Raw genomic sequence first — 26,134 nt, 5'->3', positions numbered from 1 at the left:
TTTTTTTTTTTTTCAATATGCCCAGGATCGAGTTATGCTTACCAAGTCACTGGCAACCTTTGAGAAAATAAATCTAGGCAGGGCGTCTTTCTGTGGGTCTTTTTGCCTCAAGTGATCTCATTGAGGGCATCACCAACTCAGATTGCATAGGAGGCTTAAAGCAGAGGCTACTCCAGTTACTTCACACCTTGAACGAAAGGTACAAGCACATCACACCGTCGATTAAATCTCAATACCTGCAATCTTTTGCAAACGGGGGTACTCTCGCGTTAAAAATCTTGAGGGAACATTGAATTACTTGCTTTCCATCTAGAAAGCTACGAGCCTTACCAAATGAAGAAGAATAAAGACATGAACAGCTTAAAAGAGAAATCAATGCACACTGCAGTGCGTTTTGGAAGACCTTTTCCCGGGAAAATTAGAGTAGTTCGGAAGTGAATACCAATTAGACGCTATAAATGTAGACGAACGCAACTGTGATTCATCAGACTATAATCGATTATTTTCAAACCTGAAAGCCCGGGATTCCTTGGCTAAGGCAGCAGGTCTAGATTTTGACCTCTATCATCTTTCAGAACAAATAGTTCTATTTCTCGCTGACACTGTATCTTCTATAGCCTAGGAACCGAATGCAACAGTACTTTCCTGGTACAGAGATTGGGCATGTCACGGGGCTTATCTACACGGTACCCCCACATCATTGATCGGTCTGTTTAGTGACATTATGGAGTATTGTAATCCCTACACAGCCCCCTGCTCTACATAACTGCATCATATAATTTGCCGGACTATATCTACCACAGGAGAAACCATAGGCAGCTTTATCCCGTTAAGGCAAATCCCCGATGAAGCCTTTCTCCTACTACCGAAAGGATGCACTTCTCCCTCTCTAACCCAACGTAATCGATATCGCACTTTTTCTTAGCTTTAACCTCGATGGCACCCCCAGACTCGCCGAGGACCGGCTCAGGAGAGATCCCAAACTGAGTAGATCAGTAGACCCATTAACGTTGCTGCTGGACCTCTCATGGAGACACTAGCCTAGATGGGGTTTCCCGACCGTGAATGTTCTCTCAAAACATGGCACAGGCCTCAATCAGGCCATTAGTGGAACTGCAACTTAGAACGAACACATATCCCATTATGTGCATCTTATAAAATTCGTCACTCGGGCCTCTCACGGATTCGAAAGGCACGAGGCGCAGAAAAGGTACAAATTGCAGAATGCCACTCCTTCTGCCAGCTGGCCGACGCTATAGTTCGCCACAGGGGCTATTAAACTTAAGTACCGAACTCGAGAGGTTGAGCGGGTAGAGTTTTTGTCGCTCTCCACATGAACCATACTCAAGAACTAGGACGATTGTTCGTAACTTCTTCTTCGGCGTTAGAGCCATTACTGAACGGCCAGCTGAAGAAGCCGATGAATGTCTGGGCCCAGGAATATACTTAGCATGTATAAAAGACGAAAGGTTAAAGAGCATATATGTATGAGTCGAACAAGAGATGGACAAAGAACGCAAGAATAGTCTGAACAGCCCTGACAGCTCCAGCACCTCCGACAGAAACTGCTCTGGCAATGTTTTCATCTCCACTACGCCTGTTTTCTGCACCGCGATATGTGAGCTTATGGAAGAAGCGGAGAACATACCTGTATCAATATTCTGCACATCTTCACAATAGGTACGTTGTCTGTCTGTCTTTCTTGTATTCATTCCCCCTCGTCAACGATATTTCCCTCGCAAAATTAACGTGCAGGTGCCTTTACAACGGCGCCTGGTGCGAAACATTCCTTGCAGAGTTGAAATGATATCTTCAATGTCGGTTTTTTTTTTGTAGAACTCTGATAGCACAAGAGGAATTTGTATCTTGAAAGGTGACCTCATAATTCTCTATCACACGTCATTTTGATTCCGTCCACTTACCCACCTTCCTTAATTTTCGTTTTCCATCACCCCAAAGCTCATGGTTGTGTAAGAACCATCCATTTCACCTCTCCGTTAAAGTAAACCCTTTCTGGAGAAGAGACAACGAAAGGTTTAATAGGAATAAAATTACTGCCAACTCTATGCTCCTCCTCTTACTAGAGCCAAGGAGAAGGCTAATAGGATGCAAGCTTCTGTCCTGAATTACTCTCTACTATGTTCCGGTTAGGTGGTAAGACGCAGGACATTTGAGGAATTTGCATGTAATTTAATACCGGTTGGAATCGGCAAGTATTTTATCAGAATTCATATACGCCCCTTGGCACGTTCCTGTGTCAGGCTCCAAGAATGGAAATGATGTTGTGGACCCATTCCGCGTTGTTGGACATAGAATTGAGACTAGGCTCGATAGCCTTTTTTGACATTTAGTATCTAACTCAGCACTCGTGTTCCATAGTCAATTCTGGTGCAATTCCTGTTGAGTTGAACGCACTTGCATGGGGTGAAGCCATTGACATCACATGAGTCTGTGATCCAAAATTTCGGGGTCAGCTGATTTATTGGCCGCATGCACTCCTATATTTGACTCTAGGTCAAGCTCCGTGCCGCAATCCATCAACAGCTCACGATGAGAAATTCAGGGGTAAGACCAGTGGGAAAGAATGGGAAAGAAATCAATGTCTAAGTGGAGCTAGCTTTCAGGTGGAAATTTTGGTTGAGCGGGGTCCCTGAACCTACGGATTGATATATATTAAGAGATGGATGCCATGGTAGCGAGAACGTGGTGTACCACTCGTGTTAGCCGTCATGGAAGCTCTCCTTGGGTCTGGCAGCCGCCGAGTCCATTCGTGAAGTTAACCATGGGTTTCCAGTCTGCCCTCCTGAGGCGAGAGTATCACGATGCAGGAGACATGACAGCCATTGTCCTTGGTGGTGTCAGGGCCGCAAGATACAAAAGTGCCGAGCGAGATAGAGTTCAACCGGGAACCGCATGATACTGTATCTTTTCCTATGGGAGTGGAGTCACGGTGATGGCGTGGTGAGGCTTGGTTGGTGGAGCTGAGGTGCGGCGGCCGGGGTGAACCGCGTCGTGCCATGTCGGAGTTTCAGCATGCCCATGGTTGGTATCGATAGAACGGACGCAATAGGATAGGCTGTGCATCGTCGCTCCGTGTGTTGCTGGGAACCACTAACCGCCGGGATGGGCTATCACGACCGCTGTTGTCTCAGTCTCTTCGGCGGGTTCTTAGACGCGTTAATGCTGAGCATGTTTACGCACTCCGACGCGTTGTTGACGAGCACATCTCCTCTCGACCGACGATGATGTGCTCTGCGGAAGAAGCAATTTGAACTGTCACGCAGCAGGAAACATAGGGCAGAAACATTGGGCTTTGATAGCACGGCAGCAGGAGTGGCTCGTCTGCAGGCACGAGGAAGAAGCCTGTGGCTGTGACGCGATCGATCGAGAACTGGCCGGCGACGCGTCGAGACTAGGCAGTGATTGGGCAATGCTCCCTTGCGCCTTCCTTGCGTCTGTCGACTTGGCTTGGCAGGCAAGCGCTCCCCACCCCTGCCAGTCTGGCGTTCCAAGTTCTGCCTCTTGTCACCTTCGTCGCCGCCCTCTCCGGACCGCGAGCCCACCAACTCTTCTTCTCTTCTCCCCCTCCTCCCTTCGCCTGTTGCCTTCGCACCCATCTTACCCCTACTTTAACGAAATATCCCATTTGCATTCGGCTATCCCGAGCCCTTTTATCGCTCCAGCCAGCCCTGCCCAATCTTCCCGTCGCCACCGTTGCTTTTTAGCGCCAGCCTAGCGAGCGTTCTCCGCTGCCTCAACCCATCTCCACAGGTAAGATGGCAGCCCACGCCCAACTTCGGCTTCCCTCCTGACTCCTGCCTTAGAGAATTATCTCGTGCATCCTATTAAGCATCTTCTTGACGACTGCTCATTGCCATCAACTTTCCTCTCAACCTCGCTGCTTCTCGGCCATCGTCATCGCAATTTCCGACAACAAAGCCCACCCCGACCGCGCCTCTGAGCTCCCACGGACCCATATTGAAAAACTTTCACGCGAATTCACGCGTCATAGCTCTCTAAAAGTATATACCAGGTCGTCTGGGAGCTTGGTAGCCATGTCCGCCATGGCTACTACGCGTCGGCAGACCCCGTTGCACATTTTTCAAGACCCTATCTCCTCACCCGACCCCCATGAAGTCTCCTCATACGGACCACGCCTCCTAGAAGCCTTTGGATCCGTGACCGACGTGTCCACCGACCACCACACCCTCCTGGAGCCACCACAGAACCACACACATGCACCGTCGCCGCGGAAGACTCGACAAGTCTCTAGCTCACCCCCTCCCAGTGCCCTCGGAGAGATCGGGTTCAACAACGTCAAGATACCACCGCCACCGGTGCAGAATTTCAAGACGGACTCCCTTATCAAGAAGGCCCATCGATCGATCCCGAGGCAGTCACAGGCCATGGCCAGCAATCGAGCATCGTTGTTCACCCATTTCCCCACTTCATTCGACAAGGAGAACATGTACACTATTCATGAAGATCACAACCTCCCAATTCTCCCGAACATCCCTACCGCAGACCCGCCGCTGAAGCCATCAAACAAGCGCACAATGACGGACGCAGCACCGCTTCGCGACCGAAGCAAGAAACAGAAAATCCGCGAGGTACGCATTGAAGAAGAAGGCCCTTTGCCGGAACCAGATGAAATGCCAGCACTGGAAGATGACGGTCAGAAGCCACCGTACAGCTACGCAAACCTCATTGGCATGGCTATTCTTCGAGCACCGAACCGACGCTTGACTCTGGCGCAGATTTACAAGTGGATCTCAGAGACGTTTCAGTTCTACCGTAACACTCAGGACACAGGATGGCAGAACAGCATCCGCCATAACCTTAGTCTGAGCAAATCTTTCTCAAAACAAGAGCGACCCAAGGATGACCCTGGAAAAGGTCACTACTGGCGCATCAATCCGGGCTTTGAGAAGCAGTATCATAAGATCAAATCGACCCGACGACCCATCAATCCTGATGGCTTTGTCCCGGCATATACCAATGACCTGGCTCGCCCAACTACATCAACGTCTGCCAGCTTCCCGCCCCCCCCCGTTGTGGTTAAGAGCATTGACTCCACCAAATTTCCAGAAGAGAATGACTTGTCTTCAGATGCAACCATTCCCTGCTCAGACCCCGCCGCCCACGACGGACTTGACCCAAATCTTGGCATAGCTATGCCCCCGCGACGCCAGATACCATCCTCGCCACCATCCGCTGACATAAAATCATCTCCACCAGCCCCTGTTGCTCGCCAAGCACGTGAAGACACTCCACCTCGTGTCCCGCGCTTTCCGTCCAACAGCAGGTCTGGAGGACGGAAGCGTAAGTTCACCGGTCTTGGCGATAGCGGCTACTACTCTTCAATTGAGTCGTCTGCGATCAAAGGCAACCCACTGGGCCCACTGCTGACTTCCGAAGCTGACCTTGAGCGACCTATTCTCAAGCGTGGACGCGCCGAGGAAGAGATCGCCCGAATCCGCGGATCCTCTTACGATTCCCCATCAAAGCCTCGACCTTATATGAAGCAACCCAACGCAGCCCAGCTTATATCTTCCCCGTTCCGCCCAACTATGTCGGATAGGCCAGATGGCCCTCTCACGCCTGCCATTGTCTTCAAGCGGCCAGCCCTTCCACCAGCGTCTGCTTCCCCCAACACCAATCTTCGCAACCACCGGAACCGCATGCGTGAGCTTGTCGGTGGATCACCTGATAAAAGCCTGCCGATGTGGGTCGACATGTCTTTCATGAATACCCAGACCTGGAGTCCAGCAGTCAGTATTCCAAATGATGAGAATGTTAACCTCGTTGGAGAAGGCTTCACTGAAAACTTTGATGTGTTCGGCGACTTCCACTACGAAGAGTCTCCATCGAAGCCTTCCGCTAAGCGTCCACGTCTCGAGCGTGCAGCCACCACCACTGGCATTCTCGCTGACATTACTGGACTGAAACCCAACATGAACTCCCCCACCCCAGACTGGAAGACATCCTTCCTCAACATTCCCGCTTTCCACTCTCCAGCCCGCAATGAGTCTCCGTTGAAGGCACCGACCTCCAATCCACTTCCTGAGCTGTCTCTGCCGAAAACTGGAGCTGGTCACTCTGGCTTAACCCCGCCGCAGGCGTTTGATATCCCACAAGATGATGACATCTTCCACCTCCTTCACAGTGATGAGTCGGAGCCAGGCATCGACATGCTGCAAGGGTTCGAGAAGATTGGGGCTAGGGCCTCCGTTGCTCCCAACGGCTCTCCCTCCAAGGCACCTCGTCCATCCCTTACGCGAAGCTCTACGACGCGCTTCTAAGCGTGCTGTGAATGCGGCTTCGACAACGAAGTTCTGGCCTACCCTTTGGTTCTTATCTCCTGGAGTACGGCCCCACTCTACCTCTGGACTCTAGTCCTCTTGGATCCTTCCGGTTCAACCGACGTGTGCAAACACTCTTCTGAATACCCACTTATCCACTTGGACCTTTCTGAATATCTCGACGAGTACCACATACTTTGATGTGGACGTGTCCTACCCATTGTGAATGACAGCAACTTCTTTGAATCTTACGATGTCACGATGAATGATACCCACGAAACTGATTTGGCTGGCCCTGTCTGATAGCGTCTCATTCTGACCCTGGATATTCCATTCTTGGATCATGGCGCATAGCTGATGGGTTGGCAACCGGGCGGTTATGCTGGGTTTGATGGCGCACATTCCTTGGCCTTGTGTATAGGTTTGGATGTGCCGTGCTGAATGGTGCCTAGGTTCTTAATTTGTTTTGCCTTTTTCCTAGAGTCTGGTTTTTGATAAATGGTTTTAATGATTGCTCTATGTGGGCTAGCCTGCCCAGGGCTTTTCCCCACACCCCACACATACACTTACACTCATTGATGGATATCCTGCGATGCATGGCATGCAGAGATGGCAGAATGGCTTTTATGCGGGATTACGATAGGTTATATGAAAAATCCTGACTTATGTGCTTCTAAGATATTTCGAGGTTGTGACTGAAGATGTGCATGTTTTGCTTAAGGCGATCTCAACATTTGCTCTCCCACTCTGTGGATTTCTTAGTAACAATCCGTCTAAGAGTATTAACAAGTGTGACGATAGTATTTCGCTCAATCTTGACGACACGACGTGATCTTTGAATGTGAAATGCGAATGCACACTCACCCCACTACCCACCCTCGAAACCCCCAACTCCCACGCTGCCTCAGTTAAAACAATACGCCCTTAGTACTCATAACCTCCCCCTCTCTCCCACTTAACGGACTCGTCGCAATCCTAATCGCCACCGCCAACGCCTTAAACGCACTCTCCGCCCTATGATGGTCGTTATCACCGCGCAACACATCCACATGCAACGTCACGCCCGCATTTTGCGCAAACGATTGTAAGCAGTGCGGCACCATTTCGCAACTGAGATCTCCGATTCTCTCCCGCTTGAGTCCTAGGTTGATAACAGAGTAGGGGCGGTTAGAAAGGTCGATCACGGCGCGCGATAGAGCTTCATCGAGGGGAGCGTAGGCACTGCCGAAGCGGGTCAGGCCGGTGGAGGTGCGGAGAGAGGTTTTGAAGGCGAGGCCGAGGCCGAGGCAGACGTCTTCGGAGGTGTGGTGGTCGTCGACTAGGAGTTGTGTTAACTTCTTAAGCACTGGCTACGTTTACATTTCGCCTTTCCTTCTAGGCCGAGCTGAGCGGGCTAGAAGTGGTGGAATACACTTCAATCTACATAGACCCCATAGATAGACTCTAGGGGAGTCATGGCTTGAGCGAACGTACTGTGCAAATCTCCCCGACATCGAATTCTCAAACTCCATCCCGCGTGCTTCGCAAGCGCATGCAACATGTGGTCTAGAAACCCGATTCCCGTGTCTATTGCAATGTCCTGGCTTTTACTGCTTTGGCTAGCATGTTCTTTTGTCTCGCCATTTGTTTGCTGTGCGTCGATGGCATCCCAGAATTTTGAGGCTTGGAAGGGCTCGAGGGTCCCGCCGTCAAGATTTAAGGAGATTTGGATCTTGGTTTCGTTGGTGTCGCGGTTTAGGGATGCAGAGCGAGCCATTTTCGTAAGTAGGGGGGGGGAGGAGAGAAGGGAATGACGTTAGATAGCAAAAGGAAGGATGCAATTGAGCGAAGAGAGGGTGGTGGTGAGTCAATGGGTAGAAACAGTTTTCCAACGCTGGCTTTTCTGCTGGCTGAGGAAAGGAAGGGATGCATGATGAGGGGTTGAACGTGGGGTGGGTCTTGGCAGGGCTGAAATCGCTAGGCTCAAAGCTAATTTTTTTGATATGCAACTTCCAAAGTCCACCAATCTTCACGGAAATTCTATCAACGCCAATATGCCAGGCCAAACGCAGACCGAATCCGCGAACAATGTGCCCGTCGTCCAGACGGATATAGAGCATATCGAGGAGGAAGATGATGTTGCGGATCGCGATCGCATCCGTGTGGTATGCTGGGGCTCGACGTTTGCAAGTGAGATGGATGGTGGAGTCGCTGACTGTGGGCTAGTTGGCTGGTGCTACCGATACGGCGGCAAGTTTTCAGTTTGATGGAGAGGATCATACGCTAGGGAATGCTTTGAGATATATCATCATGAAAAAGTCAGGCTCTAAACCCATCTTCCGAAAGCTGGAACTCATCAACAATAGTCCTGATGTCGAATTCTGTGGTTACTCGATACCACATCCCTCAGAAGCCAAGATGAATTTGAGGATTCAGACATACGGTTAGTGTTCGATTCTAGATGATGTTTCACGTGAGTTGACAAGACTAGATGGCGTCAACGTCTATGCCGTCCTCGAGAAAGGACTAGAAGATCTGATGGACCTTTGCGACGTAGTCATCGACAAATTCACGATCGCGCGAGACGACTTCAATGCAAAGAACCCACAATAGAAATCATGATATATCACAATGATACTCATGCATTTCTGGCGTTCCAGGGAAAAGGAAAACGGCGCAGACGGAAGGAAATGGTATTTGAGGTTATGTACAATGTGTATTTTCTGAATATCTGGACCCTTTGCGAGGATTCAGTTGCGGCCCTAATATACCCGTTAGACCGATTGACTATATTTCAAGGTTGAGAAGTGTGGGACATGAGCGTACCTCTAAGAAGCCGTTGATGAAGTTCCTTGGCAACCTCACCTTTGGATCTTCATCAGCACGAAAATATTTCAGGACCTGAGGCAATTGCTTCCAGTAATTCAGTGTTTCCTGCTTAGCCATCAGTCTCACCGCACGTAGCATGATATGCCCCGGTCGAGCTATGGTACCTGGAATTCTTGGTGACTGTTGAATAGAAGCACATCGACTGTGCGTAGTTGGTTCACGTATCGATGCCGTTCAAATTCCTGCCGCACTTTGGTCCGGATGGCGGAGACTGGCAGACTGAGCGTGTAAATCTGTTGGATCTCTGGAGCCTGCCGCCAGCTGAGTTAGCAATCGTCTTTACAATGGACCTGGCCACGGCGAATTGCAAGGAATATATCGCCGTTATTGCAATTCACCAGAGAGCTGTGGAGGAAGAGGGGTAGTACGTACTGCTCGTAGCCACTCCCGGTACGAATGCAGGACACGCCGTTTGGCATCGGCGAAATTGACCGCTGCAACAACATTAATACGTAGGGAAGAGAAGTGGGAGACGAATTGACTAACAGGAGCGCGTCCTTTGCGCCAGATACGTGGGATTGATGACCATGGTGGCGGTTGTGAAGCTTAAGCTGTAAGATGCTGCAGTGCTCAGGTGGGTTGACGATGGTGAGGTCTGGCCTTGGCACGTCTGTGCACAACTTGGGCGGCAAGGGCTTCCAAGGCTCATCATCACTTTCACAAACGGCCGCCCACTACCTCTTCCCCTCCACCACACCACACCCAGACTTGCCTACCCACTACCCCTGCTTTCCGTCATCGATAGTGGTCACATCACGGTTTTTGTTGACATTCTCCTCAGACTCTCTTGCGAAATCCCTCGTCAAGATGCCACCCATCCGCCATCCGGCCCGCCACAGGAAGCCCCCGCCAGAAGGTTTCGAGGACATCGAAGACACGCTGCTCGAGTTCCACAACAAGATGAAGGACGCAGAGAATGCGTCGCATGAGGGCAAGAAGAAGTACGAGATGTTGTGGCCCATCTTCCAGATCACCCACCAGCGTATGTTCGCCTCTTTCATCCTTTCCTTATTACCCCCACCAGATGCACGTCTCACCGCTGCAGAGCGAGAGTGGACTGGTGAAGAGTCGGGCATAGGTTCTAACTCCAGAAACAGGATCTCGGTACATCTACGATCTCTACTACGAGAAAGAGGCCATCAGCAAGCAGCTGTATGACTGGTTGCTGAAGAACGGATATGCCGATCCTATGTTGATTGCAAAGTGGAAGAAGCAGGGTTACGAAAAGGTATGCCTCCGCCCTCTCCCTTCACTTGGCTTATGATGCAAGTACTCAGCTAACTTGTGATAGCTCTGCTGCCTTCGCTGTATTCAGACTAAGGAGACTAACTTCAAGTCCACCTGTATTTGTCGCGTCCCCCAGGCGAACCTCAAGGACGGCCGGGATATCCAGTGCGTAAGCTGTGGATGTAACGGATGCTCATCCGGAGACTGAGGCCGCGTTGTCCCGCTCTATGTTTTCGATGTCGATTTCGATTGCGAGCATCTGGGAGCGTCTCCACGACCAGGGTTCAGATGACTTGATGAAGATTTGCACCATCAGATGGGCTAGCTCAAGCCGACCGCAGCCAAATCAACACATGGATAATACCCCGGAGTATCAAACACGGGCGAGTGGCGTTTGGGTTTACTTTCAATGGTGTGTTGTTCAGGAAACCCCATTATGCATACTCGGTATTGACATATTTGCAGATTCAATTCAAGACACTATGGATGGTATGGGATACCCCCAAGCTATATAGAACACTCTCCAAAATCACACCAAATAACTCCAAACCCTTCGTGCATGGTGTCGCTAAGTTTATGCAGTGAAACCCAGCCTTGGTCCTCGGCAAGAAGCGCGACTGGCGTATTGTACAAATACACATAAACGGCTTATATCTCCTCTCCCCTCCCTCCTACACTGTTGGCGCCTTCCCACTGTCCCTCCAACCCCCCAAACTCCCCCATAACCCTCCACTCACCCTTTTTCCTCCTTCCTCTTCCTGTCCACTCGCCCCCTCTCCCGCCCCCCTCTTCCCTCTCGGCAATGTATTTCCCCGCTTCAGCCGAAACGGACTAGTTCCGTCAATCGGGCTCTCAAGATCATCTTCAATCCCCAGACTCCTGCCAAACCGCACCGCATCTGTGTCTAATTTGATCATGCCGCCTTCGCTCGACACGATTTTCTCACGCCCGTCGCCGGGCCCGAGTTCATAGATGGAGACGCGGTTTTCCTGGATGTCCGGAAGACCTCGTGGTGACATGTGGGTGTTGGAGTTGGAAACTGACGGCGAGCTTGGAGTACCTGGGGCCGGTAAGCCGAAATTGAACGTGGAGTGTTGGTCGAACGTGGAGGGATTGCAGTTGTTTTCTCCTGTAGACGCACTGCCTGGAATTGGCTCACTAAATGCGGATACCAAGTGCACTTTCCCTTGGGAGCTGGAAGGGCCGTGTGGGTATGGGTATACATTGTAGCTGTTGTTGTTCCCATACTGATCCGGATTTGGACTTGGGGTAGGCGCGGATTTTGCAGTGGCGGAAGTGCTTGCGAGATTGAATCGTGTAGGTGTTTGGAGAAACCGTTTCCGGATGTAGATGTAGATGATTATGCTCAGCAGGCAGAGAAACAAGATCACGGAGGACACGGCTATCCCGGCTTTTGCGCCGAGTGTGAGACCGCTGCTTTGTGTGGTTCCAGCGGGAGATGTTGTGAAGGGGGTGGTCGTTGTTGTTGTTGTGAGGGTTGCACCAGTGGCAGCTTTGGAAGCTAGGCTAAATGGTGCGTCGGAGTTCGCGCTTGCAGCGGATGTTTCAGTGCTAGAAGCAGTTCCTGATGTGGATCGGTCGGTCTTTTGCCAGTTTAGCTGGATCAGTGGCGCCCAGATATCCACGGTGGAAACCGTCACGGCGTTTGTTTTTGCGCCGACTTGGAATGGGAGACTGAAGCTTGACATATCCCGAGATGTACCGCCATCGCAGGCGAAGGCGTCGAGGCGTGTTGAGCTTATAACGGCGTGACATGTCTGCCATCCGTACTGTGTGTATGGCGTACAGGTGAATCCAGTCGGGCAACAACCTACAGCCGTTTCGCCTGCTATCAGTGGGAATTGGAAGGAATTGGAGACAGGCCCGTTGTTATCTATTACCGTCCGTAAGTCGTCTCCTGGCGCTCGAGATGCAGCTGAGCATGCGCTTGTGTAGCCAGTTGGGCAGAGTAGACCGGGGGAATAAAAGCCTAGGCCTGCGAGCGGAGGAGCACGTGGATATGATGTTGCTTTTGGCCAGCATGCTGTATCATCCATGGCGCCTTTGGAAGTGGGATTGTAGCTAAAGCATGATTGAGCTGCCCACGCGCTGCTACATGTCGTACAGCCAACGACGGGGCGGGTACAATGCGCTGGTGGTGTGAAGGTCGTTGTTAGTGGGCCAAGATTTGAGCGCGTTGGTGTTGCTCGTGCATGGAGGTGGTTGTGATGGTGGTCGTGGTTGTGGTTGTTATGCCTTGTAGGCATTGCATTAGGGAATGGACTCATGGCAGGTACGTTCATGTTCATATTCATGTTCCTCGTCCTAAGATGTAAGGTCTGTCATACTAAACGAAACTAGTCCCGACAGTACGGACTACCAGAGGTTTCCAGAGAACCGTGGGGTGAAGAAAATGGAGAAAGGACTGACTGAGAGACAAGGGAAGGTAGGGAATTGGGAGTGGGCATGAGAACAAGAGATACCGCCCTGATGGATGGGGCGATGACAAGACGTGGGAAACGAACGGAATCCGGACTTGGGGTATCGCACCCATGCTTGAGTAACATGGGGGATGAAATGGCAAATGAAATCGACGTGTGAGGCAGAGCTGTGGGTGCTCGCTCTCCCAATTCCGGGGCTGGAATGATATGATGCATGTCAGCGGATTTTGGGATTAATCAAATAGGTCCGTATTGTGTGACCACGGACGGCGTTTACACTTGGTGGGTGTAAAATGAGGCCGGATCCTTCAGGCTGTGTTTGCAGCGTTTCATGCACATAGCGAACGGGTAGAGCCAGAGGGAAACCACAAAAGTCCCGATTGATGTCGAGGTTTTCGCGCTTGGGTAGAGTGTCCACAAAGGCTCAAGCTCATTTCATCAGAAGAACTCAGCGTAAACGACGGAGTGGAATTAGGGGAACGGGCGGGTATCTGAACAGATGTCAGAAGTTAAAACAGAGTCCGATGATTGATGAGGTGGATGCAACTGAGGGATCGACGCTAGGCCTGATTTTAAAGCCCGTTGGTTGATGGGGGCCAATCGTTGCCGAGTGCGAGCAAGCTCGTGCCAATGTGTATACAGGATCCTTTCCGCTGAACTTTCCAGAGCACTTAGCATCGCATTGGCGTTGTACATTGCGGGCTCGCGTTGTTCGCTCTGCACTTTTCATAATCCGGCTGTTAGGGTTTCACCAACACTTCCTTCTGCCATATATCTTATGATCTGCAAGGGCATAGGACAGGAGTTCGAAGGACTTCCTCGCAATTTCAGGCTGGTACTCAATATGAGCTTGCAGTCGTGCATCTAAAACTGCTGTATCTAACTTACTCTGACAGTTCAAAAGTGCTGCGCTGTTCATTTTTTTACTTCTCCACTCCACTTTTGTCTAGCACGATTCGAAATCAGTACTCGAGACCGGATTCTAAAACCGACTGACGGAGAATGTGGGTATGACCTCAGCGGTGCCACTTGTCAAAACCTTTTATCTTCTTCTCCTGTATTTGTTCCGCGATCATCCAAACTTTACCTAATCTCCTTCGTCCCATAGGGGCGATGGATCGAGATCACTGTTGTATCAATATGCCAGCCAACGAATTCTTCAAGAACTACACATTCGGTAGTCGTAAGAGCCGCGATGACGGCATCCAGAACTTGAAGATTTCAGATTCTACTTCACCTTGCCTGGTCAGCTACCCAAGACCATCGGAGTGGCGTGCTATGAAACGGTCCCAGGAGTTAATTCTTCCCATCTTGCCTGGACATTTCCGCTTCCAGGGTCTTCCAGGAGAAATTAAGAACCAGATCTACCGGGAATTGCTATTGACGAACATCCCTCTTCAACTCATCCAAAGCCATCCCGTCTGGCCAGATCTCCACGATCCTGGCTATAAGTTGCATCCAACGATCCTTCGCGCCAACAGGCAGATCCATCAAGAGGCTGCTTCAGTGCTATATGGTGAAAATACTTTCTACGTTCATGTCGGCACTTCGGCTACTCTCGCTAGAGATCAGATGTCCTGGTCATCCTTCGGTTCGGAGAAGGCATTGGCTCCAAGTATCAAGAGCTACATGCCACTCCTAAGGAGAATCACCGTATATTCATGGGTTAGCGGAACCGTCAGAACCAGGCTAGAAATCTGCAACCTCTTCCAAATAATTGGGGTCAATCTCCGTTACTTGACGCTGTTCGCCCTCAAGTTTCCGGACGTGGAGACGATGGAGCTGAATGCGCGGGCTGGAGGTCGATGGCTCGTCAAGAGGGAAGGAAAGGAACTAGCAACAAAATTTGTCTGGTTTCCGCCTCAGGAGATTCCACACTTGTCCTTGGGCACTTGGCTAGTGAAGGAGGATGAACGGGTCACAGGCGTAGGGCTCCTTCCGGGCCTGGGCGCGATTTAACTGTCCGTAGCTAAAATGCCGTGAAGACAAGGAAGTGCAAGGCCATGCTCTGATTAATATTATGTAGAAATGATAATCCCAATGACTTGCAAGCAAAATCCAACAAAGCCTTCTGTGCTGCTTGGATAAGGCGCACGCGTCAGCGAAACCCTGGAGCTAGGTTAAATCTAGCTTAGCGGCGACACGTGATAATGGTCAAACGACCTCTGGATTTTTCGACCAGGACTTCAAAACTAGATATTCTGTTGCACGCAGGACGTCAATTGGGCGACCCAAATCTCTAATGGCTAGGATAATCTCCCCCTTAGGTATTTCGGCCTTCATCTACTCCAATTGAACCCCGCACACAACCTACACAAGCTTTCAATGTTAGGGGAGAGCTATGCGTCATGGCCCTGCGCAAAGCCCTGCCTCCATTGCTTCTCCACTCCACTCTAAAGATCAAATCTCTCTAACGATACATTAGCCTTCATGTCTCTCGTACGCCCTAATACCCGTTTCCTCTGCCTCCGAACCATAAACCAAATCCGCACATACGCCGCCCCCGGCGAAGGCGCAATCCCACCCTCGAAGAAGAAATACGTCCCAACATCCGGCACATATCCGCTCGGCTTCAAAGCTGGAAGCGCGCACGTCGGTGTTAAGGCTAGTAACACGCGGTTCGACGACCTCGCTCTCATTGCCTCGGACACGCCATGTTCGGGCGCGGCGGTCTTCACGACGAACAAATTCCAGGCGGCGCCGGTGACGGTGTCGAGGGAGATGCTAAAAAGGAGATCAGGGGACGGAGTCAGGGCCGTGGTCGTGAATTCGGGTTGTGCGAATGCGGTTACGGGGAAGGGTGGGATAGAGGATGCGGTAGCGATGGGGGAGCAGATGGACCAATGTTTTATGCGAGACAGCAACGGAGAAGATGATGGAAACGGGAGTAGGACAATCGTAATGAGCACTGGCGTTATAGGCCAACGGTAAGCATTGCCCAACTCGAACCATCCCAAACGACATGGGCTGACTAGCGAGCAGCCTCCCGATTCAAAAGATCACTAACAAACTCCCAAAAGTATACTACAACCTCGGCGACACCCATGACCACTGGCTCTCCGCTGCCCGCGCTATCTGCACAACAGACACATTCCCCAAACTCGTTTCCCGCACTTTCATGCTTCCTTCCTCATCCAAAGAATACCATCTGGTTGGCATGACGAAAGGTGCAGGCATGATTCATCCAAATATGGCTACTCTCCTTGGAATAATCTGCACAGATGCGCCAATCGCCCCGATGCCGCTACAGGGTCTTCTAAGAAGTGCTGTCACTAAGAGTTTCAATAGCATTAGTATCGACGGCGATACATCCACGAATGACACGGTGGCTATCCTTGCGAACGGCGCAGCAGGGGGGAAGCCGATCGAAGACACATCATCGGCTGATTTCAAGGCGATGCAGGAAACGCTTACGGAATTTGCGATTGACCTCGCGAAGCTAGTAGTCCGAGATGGAGAGGGAGCGACCAAGTTCGTAACGATCAAAGTTACGAATGCGAAGACCTATGATGATGCGAGACGCGTTGCATCTACTATTGCACGGTCACCGTTGGTAAAGACAGCGCTGTATGGCAAAGATGCCAACTGGGGACGTATTCTCTGCGCGACGGGATATGCGGAAGGTGTGTCGTCCGTTGTACCTGAAGAGACATCCGTCAGCTTCGTCCCAGCGGACGGAAGTGAAGAGCTCAAGCTCCTCGTAAAAGGCGAGCCGGAGGCCGTGGATGAGGAGCGCGCTGCGAAGATGCTCGAGAGCGAGGATTTGGAAATCTTAGTTAAGCTTAGTGAGAAGTTTGATAAAGAGGCCGTGTATTGGACTTGTGATTTCAGTCATGAGTATGTAACGATTAATGGAGATTATAGGACATAGGGCTTAGAACTGTGGGCTGTTAGGAAAGCTTCTTTTTCTTATTGTAGATATATATTATGAGCTCCATGATTAATGGAGGCGGGGCGGATAGGTAGAGAAAATTTCTGATCCACAAAATGATATTTCCGTAGATTCCACCAAATTACGGCTTTTACACTTAGTTAGAACATCCGGTGTGCTTCTGTTAGCATAAAACTCTCACACATTATTCCCATTAACGAGCCCACCCCGCAATTAAGGAAACTCCTGAAACGGCAAGCCGCATTTTTCCACGATATGCTGCAAAATGCCCAGAACCTTCTCGTCTTCAAACCGCCTGCCCACGAGCTGCAAACTGACAGGCAACCCATGAAACATTTCCGCGTCATACAGCTTCCAATTCTCCTTGTCCAGCCCACTCATCGCCTTGAAATGTCCCGGTGCAACGTCAACGTCCTTGTCAACTTTACACACAGGAAACACCGCCGCCGGATAGTCTAGTATATTCCATTGACTAGTGTAAGGCCAGTATTTCGCTGTATTATGCTTGGGCGCAACGCTAGGACCAACGGGACACAGTATCGCGTCAACGGACATCTGGTTCCAATGCTTGGCGTATTCTTTCCGGTAGGTCTCACGTTCTTCGAGCCAGTATGTCAGTTCTCCGACGGAAAGATTCTTAACACAGGGGTTCTGCTTCAGGATCCAGGTTGATAGTGGACGCCAGGGCTCGCCGGATGAGTCGATGGATTCTGAATCGTCAGCTCCGCCGTCGGTGAAGTACAGACTAGAGATGATGGCCCAGGCTTCGTCGTGGAGATGGGGTTGGAAATCGACAGTTTGGATCCCCGCGGATTGTAGCCGCGAGGCTAGAAGGGAGAGAGCGCGGGTTATGGGAGGGTGGGGCCGAACGACGGCGTCGTGTGAGAGAATGCCGATTCTGAGCGGGCGGTCGCTGGGAATGGTGTAGGGTCGCCAGGGTATGGGTATGAGGGCAGGTTCGGCCAGCCAAGGAGAGGAGTCGATGACTGTTTTCATAAATATGGCTAGGCCGGCGAGGGATGTTGAAAGCGGGCCAAGAACGGAGTCTACTGTGTCGGCGCCGGCCATCATGTAACCCCAGCCATCTGTTGGGATTCTGAATGCGGTGGGTTTGAGACCGTAGACTCCACAGTTTGCGGCTGGGGAGCGGATTGAGCCGCCCACGTCGCTGCCAATACCCAGACAACTTCCTCGTAGGGCGATGAGGGCTCCCTCGCCGCCGGATGAACCGCCTGCTGTTACAGCTGAATTATAAGGGTTCACGGTTACACCGAAAAGGTTACTATCGGTTTCCAGGTGCATCATTGTTTGCGGGATAGTCGTCCGGCAGTGAAACACTGCTCCAGCGCGGGACAAGATTTGGAGCACGTGAGCGTCTTCTTTGGCAGTTTTGTTCCAGAAAGAGACATATCCAGTAGTGTAACGCAGCCCGGACATCCCGATGTGTTCTTTTACGCTCACGGGGAGGCCGTGAAGCGGTCCAATAGGGTGACCGTGTTGTTGATAATAGTGATCTAATTCTTTTGCTCGAGCGAGGGCGCGGCAAGGGAGAAGCTCAGTGAGGCAGTTTACGAGGCTTTGGCATAATGCGGCGCGCTGGAGAAACGCGTTTGTGACGGCGGTTGCGGTGAGTTTGTTAGTGAGAAGAGATTCCAAGAGCTGTTCTGGTAGGAGATTTGTGATGGTGATGATGGATGGATCGAGTAGGTCAGAGGGGATGCACAAGACGTTAGAAGGGAGAGGGGAGGGGAGTTCCGGGAGTGGATAGGAGAGGGAGGCGACAGTGGATTCTCGGTGGGCTTGGGCTTCTTGGGCGACTTCTTGCCATGCTCTGTTGGGGTTTTTAAAACGGGACATAGTGGATGGTATTGATCGAACTGATGAAGGAACCGATAGAGTATGGGAATTGGAAAGGGCTAACGAAATCAGAGGGAGCAAAGATGGAGAGACCAGAGATGCGAGATTAACTAGGAGGACACATGACTATTGCGCAAAGCTGAAAGATGACTCTTCTGTTCAGGAGCTGATCAGTTAGAAGAGGGAAGGCATTGAACAGGAAAGAGTGAGAGTGTCTATGAAGATTCTTCATAGTCAAAGGGCTAATTTAAGTGACTCAGACATCAAGTGAGTACGGAAGATCAAGTTTCTGCAGCAATAGTCAGGCACCAGCACCAAGACATAGGTGGATAGCTGAGGAGGGAGGGTTAGTCAGCCATTTGACCGGATCCGGCAGTTAGATCCTCGGAGAAACCATTTTCCAGAAGAACCAAAAAGTTTCGACGGAACTGCCTTCATCATCTGCGGTCACAACCATTCCACCTCCTCCATTCATCCCTTCGTGGTGTTTATTTTGTTGGCGTCTTGCATTTACAAATGCAAATGTTGTGTTAGTCATACTACAATTTGATGAAGTTTCCACTTGGACCTACCCACTTGCGCTCATTGCAACAGTGCTCCACTCCCACCTTGTTCTCCCTTCCACTATCTCTACGACTTAGCCGAGCCTCTAATCCCTTCACTTTTCCTTTGAGAACTAGCTACAGCTTCTTTTCCACTATGTCACAAGCTCCGAAGCGCAATCCACGGAAGCACCGAGGCGGACAACGTCCCTATAGACCCAGGCCGCACGCAGCGAATGCGTCGACTCAGACCAACGCTGAAGCGTTCGAACCTTCCACACTCCAAAGAGATTTCCCTGCCGAACCTACTCCAAACCTCGCCGATATGCCGAAGCGGTCTTTCAGCTCCATGGCGGGCGGCGATCTCAAGTTGGCGCGGCCTTATGCTACGCTGGCTGGCACACTGGACAAAGCGTTGCTGGAAGGATTGACTAAAATGGGCTTCGAGTAAGAGATTGACCTGACACACCTGAGAATACGCCGTTGCGTTACATGCGCCTCTTATTGGGGTGCTTCCATACTGTCGACTTTATGCCTCCCGCCGAGCGTGCCCTTCTGCCCGCGTTGGAGTCGTTCCCATGACTTCTTGATCGATTATATCGCTGACACTTCCAGATACATGACTCCAGTCCAACAAAAGGTTCTCACGGAGCTACCAACGCTCTCCTCTGATTGTCTGGTCCAGGCAAAGACCGGAACAGGCAAGACAGCTGCCTTCCTCCTCCCTACGATTCAGAACCTTCTCCAAGGCAATATCCCACCACGAGGCAAAGTTGGCATTCTCGTCCTCTGCCCAACTCGCGAACTTGCGCTCCAGATTGCAAAAGAATGCGATCAGATCACAGCGTGCCTTCCGAGGAAGATGGAGTGCCATACTGCGTTTGGTGGTACAGCGCGGGCATCAAATCTGAAAAAGTTCCTCGGGGGAAGCCCTACTATTCTTGTTGCTACCCCAGGCCGGCTTGATGACATTCTTGGAGAGAAAGAAGTTCGCGACAGATTCGACAGCATTAAGACTGTTGTGCTAGACGAAGCAGATCGAATGCTCGACCAAGGTTTCGCACCCCAGATTAATTCCATCTTGAAGCGCATTCCTCCAAAGAGCGATGGGTGGCAAGGTATGTGCTTCTCCGCCACACTACCTGATAGAGTCAACGATGTCGTCAAATGTGTCCTATTCCCTGGCTACACCTCTCTCTCTACGATCGATCCAAATGAAGCCCCAACCGTCGCCAATGTCCCTCAATTCTCTATTACCGTCCCCAGCATTAAGCAGACTTTTGCTGCTCTCTATGTATTGATCCAAAGCGAACACAAGCAGAATCCGAAGGATTTCAAGGCCGTTGTGTTTGGTACGACTGCCAATGGGGTCGGCCTTCTCTATGACCTATTCCAAAACCTCCTCCCTCAATTCAAGACCTTTGAACTTCATTCACGACTCTCACAAACCAGCAGAACTAAGACAACCAATCAGTTCAAAGATGCGGCGTCAGGCATCCTTTTCGCTTCTGATGTCGTCGGTCGAGGGATGGATTTTCCGAACGTTGGTCTTGTCATTCAGCTTGGCCTCCCCTCTTCAACTGAACAGTATATCCATCGGGTCGGTCGGACAGCACGAGCTGGAAAGGATGGTAGAGCAGTTATGGTTCTGTTCGAGAACGAGGCATTCTTCGTCAACGTCAACAAGACCCTTCCTATCAAGCCATATCCTGCTGAGATAATCTCCGACCTAACCCAATATAACCCTACTATCGAGCAGGGATTCATGGGTGTCGACGAAGAAGCCAAGGCAAAAGCATACCAAGCGTTCCTCGGATACAACAAAACATACCTCAAGAAACTGCGACTGGATGCGAAAGGTCTCGTGCAACTAGCCAATCAGTATGCAGAGGCTATGGGATGCCCAGAGCCCCCACTGATTGAGAAGAGGACTGTGGGCAAGATGGGGTTGAAGGGTGTGCCGGGATTGAGGATCGGATCAAGGCGGGAGGAGGCTTCGTGATGGAACTTATGATTACGCTTCACCCAAATGATCAGTAGTGGACGGGATAAATGTGTGCAATGTCTTGTGGCACTAGCACCGTGCGATGTGTTTACCTTTCCCTTCTCTATATTGGAAGATGCTACCATGGAGAAGTTCTTTTCTAGACGGGTTTTGGTGACAGATACCCCTGCTTTGGCGTTGGAGATCAGACCTAGAATATTAGATTTTGAATATCTCCTTTTTACATTTCGCGACAGGTGATTGATCAATGAAAATGTTCGTCACACTCAAAAGGCTACTGTATGACCAGAAACCGGGTTCCTCTGGGAGAACCTAACAATTACGCATAAAGCGTACTAGCCGCTAAGCCCACCTCGAGTGTCCGAGACTCTGCTGAGGAATATTGCATCACAAGGCCATCTATTCGCTAGCTTCGATACTGTGAACAGAGCCTTGAAAAGTGTTCGGGCTCTTGAGCAAAATGTCTTGCTCTTGTCGTCTTCCGCCTCATCTTACAAGACACCTTCAAGAACAATCAAAAGTACTCCAGCCACCAGGCCAATGTTCTGAGCTGAAGCTACAGTGTTAAGGTCTTGAAATCGATTGCACCGATGAGAAAGAAGCAGCATCCACCGGTCCGTCACGATTTCATTCGGAAACTGTTCACCCGTCACATAAAAATCTTCTGTCTTCCTTATCTCGGTACTAAAGAGCAGGAAGAGAAAATATGGCCCCAAAGGAATCGACATTTATAAGCTATTAGCACCCCACCAATCTTTCCTCTGCATGGAAGACACCTTCCAGTCTCGTAACACACTTAGATACCAGGTTCTAGAGGACTGACCTTCCTCCATCCCGACCTGCAACGACGCTTAGTATAGGTCAGTGGTGAGGGAGGCTTAAGTGGATGCACAATGCTAGCGAAAGCCAGGCAAGAGGGCCTCCAGGGCCGAGACGTCGATTGTCATAACGGGCCGAAGTCTCAGCTATACACACCAACGATTCCAGAGGCCTAGAGCACAGCCTTCACTCCCGAAGCCGCCTTAGATGGTGGGGAATCTTCCCACACTATTTTCCAACCTGTGATGATACTTGATCTGTGATTCGGCAATGCGTTGAAGCTAGAGGTTGGAGGTGAGGACAGCGTTAATGTGCAGGCTCTTGAGAGGGCCGACCTCGAGCGAGCATCCAAATGGGTAGGGTGTTCAAAGTGATAGGGCGACACTAAGTACCCAAATAGATTAACGTTTAAGCCATATATCGGAAGTTAACTGGCACAGTGGACTAGCACTGATGGGATCCAAGAAAAGTTGGAAGCGGGAAGAGAAGGGTCCACTCTGAAAAATAGAAGCGGAGTTAAGATGCGCACATGGAAGTTAGTCTAGTGAGAACATTAGAAGGGGGATCTCGGAGTTCAAGAAGAGTGGAAGATTTTGGTTCCATGACGAAATTAGCGATATTTGTGCGAATTAGGACAGAGAGGGAGGGACGTGGAGGGATGACGCCCTTAGCTGCAAGATAATGGCTGCGCTAAGTATGGATCATGAGACATCCGTTAGCAGTTGTAGTAAGATTTCGGCTTGGGCTCTGGTTTCTAGGGATGGAGATCCTGTCGAGAAGTGTCATCGCAATAGTTCATGCTCGGAAAATTAAGACAGAGAGGTTACCAGGATAATGGAAAGCATGGTGGGGCGACTAGCAGTTGGGGCTTATATCATCGTTGTTAGCATGAAGTAGTGTTAATGAAGGTGAGAGCTCCACTTCCTACACACCAAATAACTATCGCGCCTACTGGATCATTCACTCAGTACACTGCAAGCTCTTTATTACTTTTATACTCTCAGAAGATAAAGACTTTGACCCAACTTTGACGTCGCAGAGAAACAGCAACCTTGAGTGTGGTAACTCACTCGACACCTCGCATTTCATTACCCATATCCCTCCCTCTCAAAAACGCAGGTAGTCCATTCACAGCAACAGCAGCACAATACCCACCTCCAAGAATACAGTCACAGGATCGCTCTCCTCAGTAAACGCCTCCTTCCTGGCCTTTAACCCTGCAAACGCATCATTCCATACCTCCGTATTGCTCACCACCGTGATACCAAATCCCATCGACGTATCGCCGCCTGTCTCTGTCCGCGTAGTCGGGCTATTTTTACCCTACTGAATAGAGTCGCTTGCACTTTGCCCAGCTGTCCCAAATAACGGGATCGTCATACCAATATCCGACGGGATGAAAGGTTAAGGAAGTTGGGAGACGTTTATGGGACAACTGTAGTCTATGAACTCGGGACCCAGTTGATCTGCGATGCTGCAGACGTGGCCGGCGAAAAGCGAAGGTTAGGCAGGTGGCTGGAGTGTGGATTAGCAGTAGGGTCAGAGGCAAGTTCGTTTAAGGGTTAGATGAGTTAAGTATGGATGGGAGACATTGGGAACATGCCTAAAGCTGGAAATGGTGTTGATACAGGCGCAACTTCCATCGTTGTCGCATGCGTCGACTTCCCGGTAGATGGATGAAGAGAAGAACTCTCATTTCCTGTGTATCCTTAAAGATTCGTATGGTATTAAAGCGAGACGGGAACTAACGAGAGTGCATTTATAGTTGCGCAAAAGAGGGGCGCGGATAAATTTATCGAGCCAGTCTGATCGCCGCCATCGTGTGCGAATATAGGATGGCTTTTGAAGAAAGTAAGTTGAGGACAGATTTATCGTTAGTTGGAGGATCTTACAATAACTGTTGAGATTGTATATTTCGCGATGCATGTTCATAATGCCTGGTCGAGGTGTTTATACCCTCAGCACCGTCTGATCTCGATTCCACGCTGCGCTAAGAAGCTATCACAACCACAAAATATGTCCGAGCTATACATAGTGAGATCCACGAATGCTTAATGAAGTAGTGGGGAAGGAGAGCCTTTGAGACCCGCTACGCTAAGCCTAGGAAAGAGTGACGGGATACAGATGTAGCCCTCAAATAAGCCATAAGACAATAGCCATGAATTTCAGGGTGAATCCTTTCAGAGAAACAGAGGAACTTATGAAATGTGAAGAGGAAAGTCATGCACAACCATGAAAGGGGTGCAGGGTCAGAAGTTTGTGAAACTTAAAAATAACTATCAAATAAACGGCTGAGTTAGGTATCATAGAGTGCCAATTAGAACGAATCTCCTGACAGGTCTTCCGCGAGACCTTCCAACTCCTCTTGTCTGAATGGCACCCATAACCTCTCAGTACCCATTGCATCCTTCCTACTCTCAATCATCTGATGGTCATGGAACTCCTTGAGCAGTGTTCTAAATCCTACTTCGCTGGAGCAAACAAACTCTTCCACGGCTTTGTGATATAAAACACGGTATTCAACCCCTTGAGTAGCTTCTGGCAGGATATTTTTGGTTGAGACAATCCTTTTGTTGCGTGGAGTGGCAGTAGGACCGTCTCCGTTGGCCCCACGGTCATCATCATCAGCTAAGAGCACAGCCAACTGCTCCGTGATAAGGATTCTGAAGAGAGACCGAGCGTTCTCGGGCAAGGAGCGCAAGACGAAGCCCACTCCATCTCTGCCACCAACTCTTCTACCACTGCGGCCTAGAAGTTCATTTACAGTTTCTACGACGTCGATCTCAGCGTCGTACGGTGCGAACGTGGTAGCGTCGTGGAAGAGAAATTTAAACTGCGCTTTGAGCCCAACATCCCAGAGGAGAGGGAAGTTGGGCGAGTCCGCTGTGCAGAAGAGGTTTATGAAAGGATGTGCGGCAAGGCTCGCTAGCATTGACGGAGTTGGGGATTTTCGAAGGTACGGTGAGTCGACCGAATTGAGAATAATTGGTATCGGATGCGAAGGTGGTGACTCGGAGAGACGATCGAGGAGAAATGCAAGCAAAGAAGATAGTTGGTTGGGTGTCTTGGTATTTGGGGGTATAATGATCGATGCCACAGTATTCAAGATTTCCTTCATGGTAGTTCCTGAGGTATACCCGTTAATGACCACGATCTTGGGAGTCTTCTTTGACCCCATGTATGGGGATTGCCCGCAAAGGTGGTCGTAGAGATGCGCCGTGAATCTTTCAGTTATTGGCCTCTTCGAGCCATATCCATATAGGCAGACATTGAACCCTTCTTCTAGCTCGAATATCCATTGATTGAATGCACGGCTATGCAACTCTAAAAGAAATTCTTTCTCGGAGTTGTGATGGTCTTCATAGCACTGCATTGCCTGGAAATATTCATCGTGATTGAGAAGGCACTGGGCGGACAGTGTGTTGTTAGAAGTTTTGTTTCCGCCAGCGCGATTCTGCCAAAAATATTCCTCATACGGAGGGAGATCCTGAGGTGGAGTCGGGGAGCGTTGTTTCCGCTGCCTGCCCGAGCCTTTGGGTCGGCCTCTTGCACGTTTCGACGGGGTTTCCGGTATCTGTATATCCTCTTGCTCCCCTATATCTGGAGCATCTTGTCCCTGCACGTCTTCTTCTTCCTCATCGCTCAAGATCTGCTGTGCTAATGTATCCTCTTCGTCTAGGGCCTCCTCATCGCTGTCTGCTCCGTTTAGGGTACGTTCTAGAAGCTTCCTGTTGCTTTTTCGTCGAGCGCTGCGGTCTGCATTGCGAACTATAGTAGGGAGACCGTTTGGTGTCTCGGTTTTGCCGGACTTGGACGGAGTAGTAAAAAGGAGTTTACGATGCGATTTCGGAGTGGTTCCGCTGACTCCATTGAAGGCTCCACTCTTCTTCAAAATGGATTTCGGAGTCCCATCCTCAACTATCTGTCGACCTCTCGTTCTTCTGGACGGAGTTGAGACCTCAGGAACTGCCTCTTCGTCCGGTTCATCCTCGTTTGCGGCTCGAGTACGTAGTTTGCGTGGAGTTGAGGTTTCTACCTCATCGTCGGTTCGTTTCCGCTTTGCGCTCGCCATATTTCGCGTCAAAGAAGACTCCGTCGTTACGCACGAAAAGTTGACGCGACGCGTTCTTGGTCGGGGTGGAGAAATGATTCACCGAGCTGATTACGGATTGGCGGTTGCA

At 50.4% G+C, this 26,134-nt stretch overlaps 14 protein-coding genes across 14 annotated transcripts; 7 read left to right on the top strand and 7 right to left on the bottom strand.

Annotated features, from left to right (window-relative positions):
* Nucleotides 1–17: 17 nt before the first annotated feature.
* On the top strand, nucleotides 18–2,917 carry BDR25DRAFT_391916 (uncharacterized protein; the record flags this gene model as incomplete). The annotated part of the gene is made up of 18 exons (XM_033698172.1): nucleotides 18–45; nucleotides 82–258; nucleotides 284–387; nucleotides 428–583; nucleotides 623–729; nucleotides 852–899; nucleotides 950–995; nucleotides 1,041–1,107; nucleotides 1,200–1,258; nucleotides 1,315–1,426; nucleotides 1,493–1,650; nucleotides 1,681–1,817; nucleotides 1,854–1,898; nucleotides 1,960–2,118; nucleotides 2,215–2,302; nucleotides 2,380–2,404; nucleotides 2,449–2,646; nucleotides 2,697–2,917. The coding sequence occupies 18 exons, from the start codon at nucleotides 18–20 to the stop codon at nucleotides 2,915–2,917; spliced, it is 1,935 nt and encodes a 644-aa protein (XP_033550887.1).
* Nucleotides 2,918–3,131: 214 nt separating this feature from the next.
* On the bottom strand, nucleotides 3,132–3,617 carry BDR25DRAFT_311456 (uncharacterized protein; the record flags this gene model as incomplete). The annotated part of the gene is made up of 1 exon (XM_033691240.1): nucleotides 3,132–3,617. The coding sequence occupies one exon, from the start codon at nucleotides 3,615–3,617 to the stop codon at nucleotides 3,132–3,134; it is 486 nt and encodes a 161-aa protein (XP_033550886.1).
* On the top strand, nucleotides 3,572–6,302 carry BDR25DRAFT_280748 (forkhead box protein J2; the record flags this gene model as incomplete). Its single annotated transcript, XM_033687840.1, has 3 exons — nucleotides 3,572–3,771; nucleotides 3,825–5,725; nucleotides 5,765–6,302. The coding sequence occupies exons 2-3, from the start codon at nucleotides 4,056–4,058 to the stop codon at nucleotides 6,300–6,302; spliced, it is 2,208 nt and encodes a 735-aa protein (XP_033550885.1). The 5' UTR covers nucleotides 3,572–3,771; nucleotides 3,825–4,055.
* An 856-nt stretch (nucleotides 6,303–7,158) lies between these two features.
* BDR25DRAFT_255642 (IGPD-domain-containing protein) lies at nucleotides 7,159–8,194 on the bottom strand. Its single transcript, XM_033686365.1, has 2 exons — nucleotides 7,776–8,194; nucleotides 7,159–7,620 (listed from the first exon to the last, which is right to left on the bottom strand). Exons 1-2 carry the CDS (start codon nucleotides 8,056–8,058, stop codon nucleotides 7,211–7,213), a joined length of 693 nt encoding a protein of 230 aa, XP_033550884.1. The 5' UTR covers nucleotides 8,059–8,194; the 3' UTR covers nucleotides 7,159–7,210.
* Nucleotides 8,195–8,302: 108 nt separating this feature from the next.
* BDR25DRAFT_118443 (RBP11-like subunits of RNA polymerase) lies at nucleotides 8,303–9,043 on the top strand. The gene is made up of 4 exons (XM_033683671.1): nucleotides 8,303–8,446; nucleotides 8,508–8,599; nucleotides 8,648–8,724; nucleotides 8,773–9,043. The coding sequence occupies exons 1-4, from the start codon at nucleotides 8,336–8,338 to the stop codon at nucleotides 8,892–8,894; spliced, it is 402 nt and encodes a 133-aa protein (XP_033550883.1). The 5' UTR covers nucleotides 8,303–8,335; the 3' UTR covers nucleotides 8,895–9,043.
* BDR25DRAFT_255640 (NADH dehydrogenase, alpha subcomplex, subunit 6) lies at nucleotides 8,869–9,726 on the bottom strand. Its single transcript, XM_033686364.1, has 5 exons — nucleotides 9,657–9,726; nucleotides 9,543–9,604; nucleotides 9,275–9,421; nucleotides 9,108–9,218; nucleotides 8,869–9,043 (listed from the first exon to the last, which is right to left on the bottom strand). Exons 1-5 carry the CDS (start codon nucleotides 9,697–9,699, stop codon nucleotides 9,032–9,034), a joined length of 375 nt encoding a protein of 124 aa, XP_033550882.1. The 5' UTR covers nucleotides 9,700–9,726; the 3' UTR covers nucleotides 8,869–9,031.
* Nucleotides 9,727–9,831: 105 nt separating this feature from the next.
* On the top strand, nucleotides 9,832–10,929 carry BDR25DRAFT_301555 (cell cycle control protein cwf14). The gene is made up of 4 exons (XM_033689606.1): nucleotides 9,832–10,152; nucleotides 10,268–10,398; nucleotides 10,462–10,809; nucleotides 10,863–10,929. Exons 1-3 carry the CDS (start codon nucleotides 9,978–9,980, stop codon nucleotides 10,603–10,605), a joined length of 450 nt encoding a protein of 149 aa, XP_033550881.1. The 5' UTR covers nucleotides 9,832–9,977; the 3' UTR covers nucleotides 10,606–10,809; nucleotides 10,863–10,929.
* Nucleotides 10,930–11,899: 970 nt separating this feature from the next.
* BDR25DRAFT_216579 (uncharacterized protein) lies at nucleotides 11,900–12,664 on the bottom strand (the record flags this gene model as incomplete). The annotated part of the gene is made up of 1 exon (XM_033684879.1): nucleotides 11,900–12,664. A coding segment is annotated over one exon (765 nt), but the record flags the coding sequence as incomplete, so codon positions are not given.
* A 1,314-nt stretch (nucleotides 12,665–13,978) lies between these two features.
* BDR25DRAFT_340666 (uncharacterized protein) lies at nucleotides 13,979–14,797 on the top strand (the record flags this gene model as incomplete). The annotated part of the gene is made up of 1 exon (XM_033693533.1): nucleotides 13,979–14,797. The coding sequence occupies one exon, from the start codon at nucleotides 13,979–13,981 to the stop codon at nucleotides 14,795–14,797; it is 819 nt and encodes a 272-aa protein (XP_033550879.1).
* Nucleotides 14,798–15,054: 257 nt separating this feature from the next.
* On the top strand, nucleotides 15,055–16,785 carry BDR25DRAFT_301553 (Arginine biosynthesis bifunctional protein ArgJ beta chain). Its single transcript, XM_033689605.1, has 2 exons — nucleotides 15,055–15,765; nucleotides 15,821–16,785. The coding sequence occupies exons 1-2, from the start codon at nucleotides 15,269–15,271 to the stop codon at nucleotides 16,707–16,709; spliced, it is 1,386 nt and encodes a 461-aa protein (XP_033550878.1). The 5' UTR covers nucleotides 15,055–15,268; the 3' UTR covers nucleotides 16,710–16,785.
* A 173-nt stretch (nucleotides 16,786–16,958) lies between these two features.
* On the bottom strand, nucleotides 16,959–18,775 carry BDR25DRAFT_255628 (amidase; the record flags this gene model as incomplete). The annotated part of the gene is made up of 1 exon (XM_033686363.1): nucleotides 16,959–18,775. A coding segment is annotated over exon 1 (1,629 nt), but the record flags the coding sequence as incomplete, so codon positions are not given.
* Nucleotides 18,776–19,478: 703 nt separating this feature from the next.
* BDR25DRAFT_332255 (DEAD-domain-containing protein) lies at nucleotides 19,479–21,314 on the top strand (the record flags this gene model as incomplete). The annotated part of the gene is made up of 2 exons (XM_033692730.1): nucleotides 19,479–19,576; nucleotides 19,745–21,314. The coding sequence occupies 2 exons, from the start codon at nucleotides 19,479–19,481 to the stop codon at nucleotides 21,129–21,131; spliced, it is 1,485 nt and encodes a 494-aa protein (XP_033550876.1). The 3' UTR covers nucleotides 21,132–21,314.
* Nucleotides 21,315–22,354: 1,040 nt separating this feature from the next.
* BDR25DRAFT_351570 (uncharacterized protein) lies at nucleotides 22,355–23,879 on the bottom strand (the record flags this gene model as incomplete). Its single annotated transcript, XM_033694873.1, has 10 exons — nucleotides 22,355–22,450; nucleotides 22,506–22,619; nucleotides 22,664–22,722; nucleotides 22,781–22,808; nucleotides 22,886–22,904; nucleotides 22,969–23,057; nucleotides 23,109–23,246; nucleotides 23,281–23,427; nucleotides 23,544–23,644; nucleotides 23,693–23,879. 10 exons carry the CDS (start codon nucleotides 23,877–23,879, stop codon nucleotides 22,355–22,357), a joined length of 978 nt encoding a protein of 325 aa, XP_033550875.1.
* BDR25DRAFT_118388 (ORC2-domain-containing protein) lies at nucleotides 23,880–26,050 on the bottom strand. The gene has a single exon (XM_033683670.1). It carries the CDS (start codon nucleotides 26,023–26,025, stop codon nucleotides 24,271–24,273), a length of 1,755 nt encoding a protein of 584 aa, XP_033550874.1. The 5' UTR covers nucleotides 26,026–26,050; the 3' UTR covers nucleotides 23,880–24,270.
* Nucleotides 26,051–26,134: the final 84 nt, after the last annotated feature.

This window comes from Lindgomyces ingoldianus (assembly GCF_010093535.1).
Source record: "Lindgomyces ingoldianus strain ATCC 200398 unplaced genomic scaffold BDR25scaffold_7, whole genome shotgun sequence".
NCBI classification, from domain to species: domain Eukaryota; kingdom Fungi; phylum Ascomycota; class Dothideomycetes; order Pleosporales; family Lindgomycetaceae; genus Lindgomyces; species Lindgomyces ingoldianus.
This window is presented reverse-complemented; position numbering and strand designations above follow the sequence as displayed.